At 42.2% G+C, this 14620-nt stretch overlaps 1 protein-coding gene across 1 annotated transcript in view; it reads left to right on the forward strand.

Annotated features, from left to right (window-relative positions):
• The window catches only part of adamtsl4 (ADAMTS-like 4), a 110921-nt gene that overhangs the window by 19836 nt on the left and 76465 nt on the right, over positions 1-14620 (forward strand). Inside the window, exon 2 of the mRNA XM_083761124.1 lies at positions 3093-3159. Coding sequence (XP_083617250.1) covers positions 3093-3159 — 67 coding nt within the window. The remainder of the gene's footprint in view (positions 1-3092; positions 3160-14620) is intronic.

Below are 14620 nucleotides of genomic sequence, written 5' to 3' on the forward strand. Positions count from 1 at the left end.
TTTACCCATCTGTAAAAAAGTCCCTTCCCCATCTCCACACCATGAATGCAGCATTTACTCTCCCATTTATACCCCAAGGCAGCATTCAGGAGAATTGCCTTCTTCCTAACTCTTCTGATCTCTCCTGAACGCAACTTTTTCACTGAAAGAATTTGTTTAGAAATCCATGTTATGTCGCACAGTACCGACCGGCGTCTCCACTAGCTAAAGAGTGTGGGGTTGTGCCTCGAGCATAGCAGATCTACATCTACGTATGTCTGCTTATTATTAAGCCATTCTGACCGGGCACCCATTTTGGTGTCGGCATCATGTTATGCTTTAGCTATTTAAAAATAGCAGATCTACAAGCTCATATCGCGCCACCGAGTGGCGCGATACGAGCTTGTAGGTCTGCTATTTTTGAAAAAAACTCGAAGAACGACTGACATTTTTAGAATCTGATCTCAGGTCAGAATGGGTTCATCAGACCAGTGTGTGTCCAGTGGAAAACCTCGTATGAATCTGATCTCAGGTCAGAATGGGTTTAAGTGACGTTGGGACTTGTATATTTACAGACTGGCTGAAGTGGTTGCAGTATTTTTGGGGCTTGTTTGTGTTTGGGCTTATTTGGGGCTTTCTCCCTAAATGTTGTTTACACCAGTGGATTGATGATAGGTTGTTGTTTCTTGTTTCTCTCGCAGAATCTGGCAACGCTGCCAGTAGTAGAGGCTATACAGACAGACAGTATGGAACAAGTACTCAGATTGTTTTACTCAAGTAAAAGTATTAATACCACAATGTAGAAATTCTCTGTTACAAGTAAAAGTGTATGGCATCAAAATATACTTACTTACTACCAAAACGGTCCATTTCAGATATGGCACAGACCACCATGGTTCACCAATCATATTCATATTATTGGATTGTAATTAGTAATGCATTAACTTTATTAATGTTGCAAGCTGGGTTTGCTGGTTACTGTAGCTTGACTTATAGAATATAACCTACTGTTAAAGGAGAATTCCATACTAAAAGGCTTTCTTGCCTTTCTTTGTAGTTGTTACGTCCCCACCAAAGAGGTCCAGGTGTTATTTTGTGCAAAAGCTCCTTATTGGCTATTTCCCCTACCATAAGCCCTAAATTAATTGCATTGAATTTAATGGGAATTTAATGGGGCTATGGGGTGTTGTGCTAATTCGCTTATTTCCATTGCTCAAAATTATTTAATTTTTGTATATATCCTCTCTTCATAATGTAAATAATATCCCAAGCGGCACACTTTACTACTTATTTTGATGGAAATAAGCGAATTAGCACAACACCCCATAGCCCCATTCAATTCCCATTCAATCCAATACAATTCATTGAGAGCTTATGGTAGGGGAAATAACCAATAAGGAGTTTTTGCACAAAAAAACACCTGGACCACTTTCGTGGGGATGTAACGACTACAAAGAAAGTTAAGAAAGGTAAAAAAGTATTCTAGCATGGAATTCTCCTTTAATAATTCTAAGGGAAAATGGAAATGCTCAAGTAGGTAGGCTATGTCAAATTATACTTTACCTCACGAGTACTGTATAGCTCACGACTCTCACGAGTCATTTTGTGACTTTCCCGGCATTGCCAGTATTATACTGTACATGTAGGCCTAGCCTGGCCAGAGTAACCTAGTAAGAGAGTGGCGACACTAGTGTTGACTCCCATTGTAACAATGGAATGCGGAAGGAAGTGCTCATTCTATCTCAATGGGATAGTTCCAATGTTTGGAACTATAGCCCCTACTGGCACCCGCTTTGCGGCGAGATCAAAGCATGTCGCCACTCTCTTAATAGATTAATCTGAGCCTGGCATGACCAGACTAACGTTAGTCTGGAACTTCGGTGTGGAAGACTTGCAGTAGTTCCTTACGTTACAAACACATTCCAACGTCACAGCAAAAAAAGTCTCTCTTTGAATAGTGGGCTCTGATTGGTCACCCACAACACTGGGGTGAGCAATTTACAATTTACAATTTAGGCATTTAGCAGACGCTCTTAATCCAGAGCGACTTACATTTAAGCAAGAACAAAAGCATGGGAATACATCACATAAAAGCATTTAGCGAACAGTAGTTCAAACTGAGGAGTGCCAGATCTCAATCTGCCCTTTCTTTCCCATGTGGCAGATTCATCTGGTGTCCAGGCTAATGTAGGCCTATAATGTGCTGTTATATTCAATCTAACCTCCAGTACCATCACAAAAAAAGAGAACCTGTATGCAATCTGACACATGGTCCTAGAAAAGTCTTCACACCAGAAATGACCTCCCTGTTGTTTTCTGTTCATTGATACTACTGTTGATGATTTATTGTATGTTATTGTCTTTTAAATGTCTTGATGAAGTGAATACACAGACAGGACCACAATGGAAACTAGTCAGTATAGGGCTATTTGTGTTATCCTTTTGGCGCCTTTATCCAATGCACTTTACAGAGACTGTGCATTACATTCACCCGTTCATCATAATACACACATTCACACACTGATGCCGGAGGAAACCATGCAAGGCACCATTGACACCAACCTGCACATTAAGAGCAATCAGGGGTTCAGTGTCTTGCTCAAGGACACCCTTCTGGGGGGTGGGGGGGGGGGTCCCTGGTCCCTGGAACTACATATTTTCAGATGGATGTCGGCTGTCAGGATTTAGAAGACATTTATAGAATCGAGCTCAGGTCTAAATTAAATGGGTTATACCTCCCAAAGGAAAACAAAAAGTGATCATAACAAAAAGCCCATGTTTTCAGCCAAAGCAAGAAAGGTCCATATTGTTGTTGTTGCTGTTGCCGTTGTCATAATGCAGTTATGCAGTTGGACACAGTGAGAGCTCAGTGCAACATGTGCTGTCCCGCGGCCATGCTTCATGCTGCCTGAAGAGTCCATTTAAGCTGCTGTGGAGAAAACATTGGAGCATGCAGAAGAATGAACCTTCTGTGTTGAACTTCATGCTAAGGTCATGGAAAACAGACGCAACAGCACGCAACTCAGACAGAATAATGTTTAGACTGCTGGTAAACGTCATATCCCTCCCCCTCCCCCTTCTCTCTCTCTCTCTCTCTCTCTCTCTCTCTCCAGGCTGTGTGTGTTCTGGGGCGTGGTACTGCAGGTCGCGACCTCTGTGAGCAGGTCTGGGAGAAAGAAGGTGAGTGCTGATTTTCTGTGCTCGGAGAGACCGAGGTCTGGTATGTATGTGTATATAATGCAGGGGCAAAAGGCTGATGTTTTCATAAATTGGTACCACCTGACGTAATTTCTCTAGTTTATATTTTGGCGTGATAATTCTTCCAAATCAGTAGCCAGTTATCACCAGTTATAGCCTATGTGAACCTTCACACACCATAGAAAAAGTTTCCAAATTTCGACGATGTGTCAAACTAGGGGGTTTTCATGATTCTGAACCCATTCCAAGCATTAGGTTTGCACGAAACTGTGATAAATACGTCACATTTTTCATATCATATCGTTCGTCTCTGTCGGGTGGAAACCTCACATGTTCCAACAATTACAATTTACAATTTAGGCATTTAGCAGACGCTCTTAATCCAGAGCGACTTACATTTAAGCAAGAACAAAAGCATGGGAATACATCACATGAAAGCATTTATCATGAAACATGCGTAAGCTAAGAAAGTAACAGTGGAATATCTATATAATGAAACTATACATACACTATACATATAAACTATACATATTTACTACTATGCTATACATATGTACTATGGCGTGCTATGACTATATACAATACAATTATAGTGCTGTCTACATAACATGCTATAAGTCTGTGTCAAATGCTATCTAAGTCTACAGAAATGCTATCTAAGGGGGTAGGGTAAGTGCTATGGGCCATGATGGAGTCTGAAAAGGTGGGTTTTCAGACTACGGCGGAAGACTTTCCAAAACCGATACGTTTCTTTCAGGATCCACAGGTTTTCGAGCTTGTAGATCTGCTACTTTGGATGCTTGTAGATCTGCTACTTTGGATGCTTTAGTAATGCAGGGGTTTCCAACAGGTGGTCCGTGGACCGCTGGTGGTCCGTGAAGGTATTGCGTGTGGTCCCTGACCACACATTTAATAACGTAGGATGTGTTGATTTCTTTCCCCTCGTTGAGAGACTCAACTGACTGACCTGCAGGTCACTTATGATGACTGTCGTCCATGTCGTCATTTAATGACGACTTGGAGTTAGAATCTCAGGAGAGGGAAGTGCACCGGGTTGTACTCTGGTTGAGTAATTATTATTATTAGGGAGATTATTAATAGTCCATGGACAATTGGTTTCGAAAGAGTCGATTGTATCTTGATGTATGCGTATAGCAAGTTACAAAAACACTAGCCTGGGGTGGTCCACCTATATGCTTTCTTTTTTATTTTACGATATTCTTTTGGCTTTTTCTGCCTTTATTGATAGGTTGAAAGTAGACTGACAGGAAATGGGGGGAAGACACGCGGCAGAGGCCGTCGGGATCGGGAGTCGAACCCGCAGCACGCGTCAGGCTGGCTTAGCAGCCTATAGGTGCCCAGACGGTTGAGCTAACCGTCAGGCTGGCTTAGCAATAGGTGCCCAGACGGTTGAGCTAACCGTCAGGCTGGCTTAGCAGCCTATAGGTGCCCAGACGGTTGAGATAACCGTCAGGCTGGCTTAGCAGCCTATAGGTGCCCAGATGGTTGAGCTAACCGTCAGGCTGGCTCAGCAGCCTATAGGTGATTAGGTGCCCAGACGGTTGAGCTAACCGTCAGGCTGGCTCAGCAGCCTATAGGTGCCCAGACGGTTGAGATAACCGTCAGGCTGGCTCAGCAGCCTATAGGTGCCCAGACGGTTGAGCTAACCGTCAGGCTGGCTTAGCAGCCTATAGGTGCCCAGACGGTTGAGCTAACCGTCAGGCTGGCTCAGCAGCCTATAGGTGATTAGGTGCCCAGACGGTTGAGCTAACCGTCAGGCTGGCTTAGCAGCCTATAGGTGCCCAGACGGTTGAGCTAACCGTCAGGCTGGCTCAGCAGCCTATAGGTGCCCAGACGGTTGAGCTAACCGTCAGGCTGGCTTAGCAGCCTATAGGTGCCCAGACGGTTGAGCTAACCGTCAGGCTGGCTGGCTCAGCAGCCTATAGGTGCCCAGACGGTTGAGCTAACCGTCAGGCTGGCTCAGCAGCCTATAGGTGATTAGGTGCCCAGACGGTTGAGCTAACCGTCAGGCTGGCTTTGCAGCCTATAGGTGCCCAGACGGTTGAGCTAACCGTCTGGGTTTCAGAGGCTACAAAAACACTAACCTAAGCCCATATCCCCACCCAACACAACAGTGGTCCCCAGGTCGATTCTTAAGGCAGGGTGGTGCTCCCAGGTTGATTCTTAAGGCAGGGTGGTGGTCCCAGGTTGATTCTTAAGGCAGGGTGGTGGTCCCAGGTTGATTCTTAAGGCAGGGTGGTGGTCCCAGGTTGATTCTTAAGGCAGGGTGGTGGTCCCAGGTTGATTCTTAAGGCAGGGTGGTGGTCCCAGGGTGGTGGTCCCAGGTTGATTCTTAAGGCAGGGTGGTGGTCCCTGGTTGATTCTTAAGGCAGGGTGGTGGTCCCAGGGTGGTGGTCCCAGGTTGATTCTTAAGGCAGGGTGGTGGTCCCAGGTTGATTCTTAAGGCAGGGTGGTGGTCCCAGGTTGATTCTTAAGGCAGGGTGGTGGTCCCAGGTTGATTCTTAAGGCAGGGTGGTGGTCCCAGCTGGTTCACAGTCAGTTGAAAACCCCCTGCTGTAGTGTGATCTTCAAGTAGGCTAGGGCATTAAACATGGAGGTAAGAGAGGTGTCTGCCTCGACAGCAACGACATAACAGTTTAAACATGGAGGTAAGAGAGGTCTCTGCCTCGACATAACAGTTTAAACATGGAGGTATAGAGAGGTGTCTGCCTCGACATAACAGTTTAAACATGGAGGTAAGAGAGGTGTCTGCCTCGACATAACAGTTTAAACATGGAGGTATAGAGAGGTGTCTGCCTCGACATAACAGTTTAAACATGGAGGTAAGAGAGGTGTCTGCCTCGACATAACAGTTTAAACATGGAGGTATAGAGAGGTGTCTGCCTCGACATAACAGTTTAAACATGGAGGTAAGAGAGGTGTCTGCCTCGACATAACAGTTTAAACATGGAGGTATAGAGAGGTGTCTGCCTCGACATAACAGTTTAAACATGGAGGTAAGAGAGGTGTCTGCCTCGACATAACAGTTTAAACATGGAGGTAAGAGAGGTGTCTGCCTCGACATAACAGTTTAAACATGGAGGTAAGAGAGGTGTCTGCCTCGACATAACAGTTTAAACATGGAGGTAAGAGAGGTGTCTGCCTCGACATAACAGTTTAAACATGGAGGTATAGAGAGGTGTCTGCCTCGACAGCAACGTAGTTTAAACATGGAGGTAAGAGAGGTGTCTGCCTCGACATAACAGTTTAAACATGGAGGTAAGAGAGGTGTCTGCCTCGACATAACAGTTTAAACATGGAGGTAAGAGAGGTGTCTGCCTCGACATAACAGTTTAAACATGGAGGTATAGAGAGGTGTCTGCCTCGACATAACAGTTTAAACATGGAGGTAAGAGAGGTGTCTGCCTCGACATAACAGTTTAAACATGGAGGTAAGAGAGGTGTCTGCCTCGACAGCAACGTAGTTTAAACATGGAGGTAAGAGAGGTGTCTGCCTCGACATAACAGTTTAAACATGGAGGTAAGAGAGGTGTCTGCCTCGACATAACAGTTTAAACATGGAGGTAAGAGAGGTGTCTGCCTCGACATAACAGTTTAAACATGGAGGTATAGAGAGGTGTCTGCCTCGACATAACAGTTTAAACATGGAGGTAAGAGAGGTGTCTGCCTCGACATAACAGTTTAAACATGGAGGTAAGAGAGGTGTCTGCCTCGACAGCAACGTAGTTTAAACATGGAGGTATAGAGAGGTGTCTGCCTCGACAGCAACGTAGTTTAAACATGGAGGTAAGAGAGGTGTCTGCCTCGACATAACAGTTTAAACATGGAGGTAAGAGAGGTGTCTGCCTCGACATAACAGTTTAAACATGGAGGTATAGAGAGGTGTCTGCCTCGACATAACAGTTTAAACATGGAGGTAAGAGAGGTGTCTGCCTCGACATAACAGTTTAAACATGGAGGTATAGAGAGGTGTCTGCCTCGACATAACAGTTTAAACATGGAGGTAAGAGAGGTGTCTGCCTCGACATAACAGTTTAAACATGGAGGTAAGAGAGGTGTCTGCCTCGACATAACAGTTTAAACATGGAGGTATAGAGAGGTGTCTGCCTCGACATAACAGTTTAAACATGGAGGTATAGAGAGGTGTCTGCCTCGACATAACAGTTTAAACATGGAGGTATAGAGAGGTGTCTGCCTCGACATAACAGTTTAAACATGGAGGTAAGAGAGGTGTCTGCCTCGACATAACAGTTTAAACATGGAGGTAAGAGAGGTGTCTGCCTCGACATAACAGTTTAAACATGGAGGTAAGAGAGGTGTCTGCCTCGACATAACAGTTTAAACATGGAGGTATAGAGAGGTGTCTGCCTCGACATAACAGTTTAAACATGGAGGTAAGAGAGGTGTCTGCCTCGACATAACAGTTTAAACATGGAGGTAAGAGAGGTGTCTGCCTCGACAGCAACGTAGTTTAAACATGGAGGTAAGAGAGGTGTCTGCCTCGACAGCAACGTAGTTTAAACATGGAGGTATAGAAAGGTGTCTGCCTCGACAGCAACGTAGTTTAAACATGGAGGTATAGAGAGGTGTCTGCCTCGACATAACAGTTTAAACATGGAGGTATAGAGAGGTGTCTGCCTCGACATAACAGTTTAAACATGGAGGTATAGAGAGGTGTCTGCCTCGACATAACAGTTTAAACATGGAGGTAAGAGAGGTGTCTGCCTCGACATAACAGTTTAAACATGGAGGTAAGAGAGGTGTCTGCCTCGACATAACAGTTTAAACATGGAGGTATAGAGAGGTGTCTGCCTCGACATAACAGTTTAAACATGGAGGTAAGAGAGGTGTCTGCCTCGACATAACAGTTTAAACATGGAGGTATAGAGAGGTGTCTGCCTCGACATAACAGTTTAAACATGGAGGTATAGAGAGGTGTCTGCCTCGACATAACAGTTTAAACATGGAGGTAAGAGAGGTGTCTGCCTCGACATAACAGTTTAAACATGGAGGTAAGAGAGGTGTCTGCCTCGACATAACAGTTTAAACATGGAGGTATAGAGAGGTGTCTGCCTCGACATAACAGTTTAAACATGGAGGTATAGAGAGGTGTCTGCCTCGACAGCAACGTAGTTTAAACATGGAGGTAAGAGAGGTGTCTGCCTCGACATAACAGTTTAAACATGGAGGTATAGAGAGGTGTCTGCCTCGACAGCAACGTAGTTTAAACATGGAGGTAAGAGAGGTGTCTGCCTCGACAGCAACGTAGTTTAAACATGGAGGTATAGAGAGGTGTCTGCCTCGACATAACAGTTTAAACATGGAGGTAAGAGAGGTGTCTGCCTCGACAGCAACGTAGTTTAAACATGGAGGTATAGAGAGGTGTCTGCCTCGACAGCAACGACCTAATCGAATCAAATCCAGGACACAGGACACATCCTCATGACTCTCGGTCAATGACCTATTCATAGAAAAACAACACGGCCCCGACGGGCCCCGACACTAAATGGACGGGTCGGGGCCGGGGCACCCGCTGGGGCCCCGTCCGTCCGTCTGTCCCGTCCGTCTGTCTGTCTGTCTGTCCCCCCCCCCTCTGCCGTCCGCCCGTCTGTGTCCCCCCCCCCCCCCCCCCGCCATCCGTCCGTCCGTCGGGATGGGGCAGACCTCTCGCCTGGCGACCCCAGAGGGAGAACAGAGACTTTGACAACAATGGCGGCTTGTTAGCGTAATAACAAAAAAATCTGACCCTTCACCCCCAGGGGGTCTGACTATTTCCATACTCTGTGACACATACCGACATGACACATTACTACAAAGCAGCCGTGTGTGTGCGTGTGTGCGTGTGTGTGTGTGTGTGTGTGTGTGTGTGCGCGTGCGCGCGTGTGTGTGTGTGTGTGTGTGTGTGCGTGCGCGTGCGTGTGTGTGTGTGTGTGTGTGAGGTCATTGGCCGCCTAGTTAAGGGGTCACATCTTGGCTCTCATTACCGCACACTCGTTACGTGACAACTGTGAGTGTGATGGCGAGAAGCCCGACACACGTGCGCACACACACACACACACACACACACACACACACACACACACACACACACACACACGCGCGCGCGCACACGCTTGTGTTTGAGGAATCTTGTTTGATCGAGTAGTGAACTTTACGAGATCACCGGACGCACACACACACACACACGCGCACACACACACACACACACACACACACACACACACACACACACACACACACACACACACACAGGTAAACATTCACAGCTAAACACGTTTGTATATACAGTTACTCGTGTATACACGTCGTACACGTACATTTACAGTACATACAAATGCATGCATGCCACACACACACACACACACACACACACACACACACACACACACACACACACACACACACACACACACACGCCTGTTCTCTCTCAAGCTGTGAGCTGTATACACGTACACTAGTATACAGCATACACTGTTGTAATGTTTACTTGTGCAGTTCATGACTATACAGTATGTTTATCAGACAGACAGACAGACAGACAGACAGACAGACAGACAGACAGACAGACTTCACAGAATGAAACACAGTACACAGAAGGAAAAAATAACAAATACGTAACTAGGAATAAAATAATAATAAAGAATAATAGTAAATGAGAGAGAGAGAGAGAGAGAGAGAGAGAGAGAGAGAGAGAGAGAGAGAGAGAGAGAGAGAGAGATGTTGTCCTGTATTGTGACGTTAGTGGTTGTATTGTGTTGTATTGTGACGTTAGTGGTTGGTTGTATTGTGTTGTATTGTGTTGTATTGTGAGGTTAGTGGTTGTATTGTGTTGTATTGTGAGGTTAGTGGTTGTATTGTGTTGTATTGTGTTGTATTGTGACGTTAGTGGTTGTATTGTGTTGTATTGTGACGTTAGTGGTTGTATTGTGTTGTATTGTGTTGTATTGTGACGTTAGTGGTTGTATTGTGTTGTATTGTGTTGTATTGTGTTGTATTGTGTTGTATTGTGTTGTATTGTGTTGTATTGTGTTGTATTGTGTTGTTAGTGGTTGTATTGTGTTGTATTGTGTTGTATTGTGACGTTAGTGGTTGTATTGTGTTGTATTGTGGCGTTAGTGGTTGTATTGTGTTGTATTGTGTTGTATTGTGACGTTAGTGGTTGTATTGTGTTGTATTGTGTTGTATTGTGTTGTATTGTGTTGTATTGTGTTGTATTGTGTTGTATTGTGTTGTATTGTGTTGTATTGTGTTGTTAGTGGTTGTATTGTGTTGTATTGTGTTGTATTGTGACGTTAGTGGTTGTATTGTGTTGTATTGTGACGTTAGTGGTTGTATTGTGTTGTATTGTGTTGTATTGTGACGTTAGTGGTTGTATTGTGTTGTATTGTGAGGTTAGTGGTTGTATTGTGTTGTATTGTGTTGTATTGTGACGTTAGTGGTTGTATTGTGTTGTATTGTGTTGTATTGTGACGTTAGTGGTTGTATTGTGTTGTATTGTGACGTTAGTGGTTGTATTGTGTTGTATTGTGTTGTATTGTGACGTTAGTGGTTGTATTGTGTTGTATTGTGTTGTATTGTGTTGTATTGTGACGTTAGTGGTTGTATTGTGTTGTATTGTGTTGTATTGTGAGGTTAGTGGTTGTATTGTGTTGTATTGTGTTGTATTGTGACGTTAGTGGTTGTATTGTGTTGTATTGTGTTGTATTGTGTTGTATTGTGTTGTATTGTGTTGTATTGTGTTGTATTGTGTTGTATTGTGTTGTTAGTGGTTGTATTGTGTTGTATTGTGTTGTATTGTGACGTTAGTGGTTGTATTGTGTTGTATTGTGACGTTAGTGGTTGTATTGTGTTGTATTGTGTTGTATTGTGACGTTAGTGGTTGTATTGTGTTGTATTGTGAGGTTAGTGGTTGTATTGTGTTGTATTGTGTTGTATTGTGACGTTAGTGGTTGTATTGTGTTGTATTGTGTTGTATTGTGTTGTATTGTGACGTTAGTGGTTGTATTGTGTTGTATTGTGTTGTATTGTGTTGTTAGTGGTTGTATTGTGTTGTATTGTGTTGTATTGTGACGTTAGTGGTTGTATTGTGTTGTATTGTGTTGTATTGTGACGTTAGTGGTTGTATTGTGTTGTATTGTGTTGTATTGTGAGGTTAGTGGTTGTATTGTGTTGTATTGTGTTGTATTGTGACGTTAGTGGTTGTATTGTGTTGTATTGTGTTGTTAGTGGTTGTATTGTGTTGTATTGTGACGTTAGTGGTTGTATTGTGTTGTATTGTGACGTTAGTGGTTGTATTGTGTTGTATTGTGACGTTAGTGGTTGTATTGTGTTGTATTGTGTTGTTAGTGGTTGTATTGTGTTGTATTGTGTTGTATTGTGACGTTAGTGGTTGTATTGTGTTGTATTGTGACGTTAGTGGTTGTATTGTGTTGTATTGTGTTGTATTGTGACGTTAGTGGTTGTATTGTGTTGTATTGTGAGGTTAGTGGTTGTATTGTGTTGTATTGTGTTGTTAGTGGTTGTATTGTGTTGTATTGTGTTGTATTGTGACGTTAGTGGTTGTATTGTGTTGTATTGTGTTGTATTGTGTTGTATTGTGACGTTAGTGGTTGTATTGTGTTGTATTGTGTTGTATTGTGAGGTTAGTGGTTGTATTGTGTTGTATTGTGTTGTATTGTGACGTTAGTGGTTGTATTGTGTTGTATTGTGTTGTTAGTGGTTGTATTGTGTTGTATTGTGTTGTATTGTGTTGTTAGTGGTTGTATTGTGTTGTATTGTGTTGTATTGTGTTGTTAGTGGTTGTATTGTGTTGTATTGTGTTGTATTGTGTTGTTAGTGGTTGTATTGTGTTGTATTGTGTTGTATTGTGACGTTAGTGGTTGTATTGTGTTGTATTGTGTTGTATTGTGTTGTTAGTGGTTGTATTGTGTTGTATTGTGTTGTATTGTGACGTTAGTGGTTGTATTGTGTTGTATTGTGTTGTTAGTGGTTGTATTGTGTTGTATTGTGTTGTATTGTGTTGTATTGTGACGTTAGTGGTTGTATTGTGTTGTATTGTGAGGTTAGTGGTTGTATTGTGTTGTATTGTGTTGTATTGTGAGGTTAGTGGTTGTATTGTGTTGTATTGTGAGGTTAGTGGTTGTATTGTGTTGTATTGTGTTGTATTGTGACGTTAGTGGTTGTATTGTGTTGTATTGTGTTGTATTGTGACGTTAGTGGTTGTATTGTGTTGTATTGTGACGTTAGTGGTTGTATTGTGTTGTATTGTGACGTTAGTGGTTGTATTGTGTTGTATTGTGTTGTATTGTGTTGTATTGTGACGTTAGTGGTTGTATTGTGTTGTTAGTGGTTGTATTGTGTTGTTAGTGGTTGTATTGTGTTGTATTGTGTTGTATTGTGATGTTAGTGGTTGTATTGTGTTGTATTGTGACGTTAGTGGTTGTATTGTGTTGTATTGTGACGTTAGTGGTTGTATTGTGTTGTATTGTGTTGTATTGTGTTGTATTGTGTTGTATTGTGACGTTAGTGGTTGTATTGTGTTGTATTGTGTTGTATTGTGACGTTAGTGGTTGTATTGTGTTGTATTGTGACGTTAGTGGTTGTATTGTGTTGTATTGTGACGTTAGTGGTTGTATTGTGTTGTATTGTGTTGTATTGTGACGTTAGTGGTTGTATTGTGTTGTTAGTGGTTGTATTGTGTTGTTAGTGGTTGTATTGTGTTGTATTGTGTTGTATTGTGATGTTAGTGGTTGTATTGTGTTGTTAGTGGTTGTATTGTGTTGTTAGTGGTTGTATTGTGTTGTATTGTGTTGTTAGTGGTTGTATTGTGTTGTATTGTGTTGTATTGTGACGTTAGTGGTTGTATTGTGTTGTATTGTGTTGTATTGTGACGTTAGTGGTGGTATTGTGTTGTATTGTGTTGTATTGTGACGTTAGTGGTTGTATTGTGTTGTATTGTGACGTTAGTGGTTGTATTGTGTTGTATTGTGTTGTATTGTGTTGTATTGTGACGTTAGTGGTTGTATTGTGTTGTATTGTGTTGTATTGTGACGTTAGTGGTTGTATTGTGTTGTATTGTGACGTTAGTGGTTGTATTGTGTTGTATTGTGTTGTATTGTGTTGTATTGTGTTGTATTGTGTTGTATTGTGTTGTATTGTGACGTTAGTGGTTGTATTGTGTTGTATTGTGTTGTATTGTGACGTTAGTGGTTGTATTGTGTTGTATTGTGTTGTATTGTGACGTTAGTGGTTGTATTGTGTTGTATTGTGTTGTATTGTGGCGTTAGTGGTTGTATTGTGTTGTATTGTGTTGTATTGTGTTGTTAGTGGTTGTATTGTGTTGTATTGTGTTGTATTGTGAGGTTAGTGGTTGTATTGTGTTGTATTGTGACGTTAGTGGTTGTATTGTGTTGTATTGTGACGTTAGTGGTTGTATTGTGTTGTATTGTGTTGTATTGTGTTGTATTGTGACGTTAGTGGTTGTATTGTGTTGTTAGTGGTTGTATTGTGTTGTTAGTGGTTGTATTGTGTTGTATTGTGTTGTATTGTGATGTTAGTGGTTGTATTGTGTTGTATTGTGACGTTAGTGGTTGTATTGTGTTGTATTGTGACGTTAGTGGTTGTATTGTGTTGTATTGTGTTGTATTGTGTTGTATTGTGTTGTATTGTGACGTTAGTGGTTGTATTGTGTTGTATTGTGTTGTATTGTGACGTTAGTGGTTGTATTGTGTTGTATTGTGACGTTAGTGGTTGTATTGTGTTGTATTGTGACGTTAGTGGTTGTATTGTGTTGTATTGTGTTGTATTGTGACGTTAGTGGTTGTATTGTGTTGTTAGTGGTTGTATTGTGTTGTTAGTGGTTGTATTGTGTTGTATTGTGTTGTATTGTGATGTTAGTGGTTGTATTGTGTTGTTAGTGGTTGTATTGTGTTGTTAGTGGTTGTATTGTGTTGTATTGTGTTGTTAGTGGTTGTATTGTGTTGTATTGTGTTGTATTGTGACGTTAGTGGTTGTATTGTGTTGTATTGTGTTGTATTGTGACGTTAGTGGTGGTATTGTGTTGTATTGTGTTGTATTGTGACGTTAGTGGTTGTATTGTGTTGTATTGTGACGTTAGTGGTTGTATTGTGTTGTATTGTGTTGTATTGTGTTGTATTGTGACGTTAGTGGTTGTATTGTGTTGTATTGTGTTGTATTGTGACGTTAGTGGTTGTATTGTGTTGTATTGTGATGTTAGTGGTTGTATTGTGTTGTATTGTGTTGTATTGTGTTGTATTGTGTTGTATTGTGTTGTATTGTGTTGTATTGTGACGTTAGTGGTTGTATTGTGTTGTATTGTGTTGTATTGTGACGTTAGTGGTTGTATTGTGTTGTATTGTGTTGTATTGTGACGTTAGTGGTTGTATTGTGTTGTATTGTGTTG

Source organism: Protomyctophum parallelum, assembly GCF_964188405.1.
Source record: "Protomyctophum parallelum genome assembly, chromosome: 3".
NCBI lineage: Eukaryota > Metazoa > Chordata > Actinopteri > Myctophiformes > Myctophidae > Protomyctophum > Protomyctophum parallelum.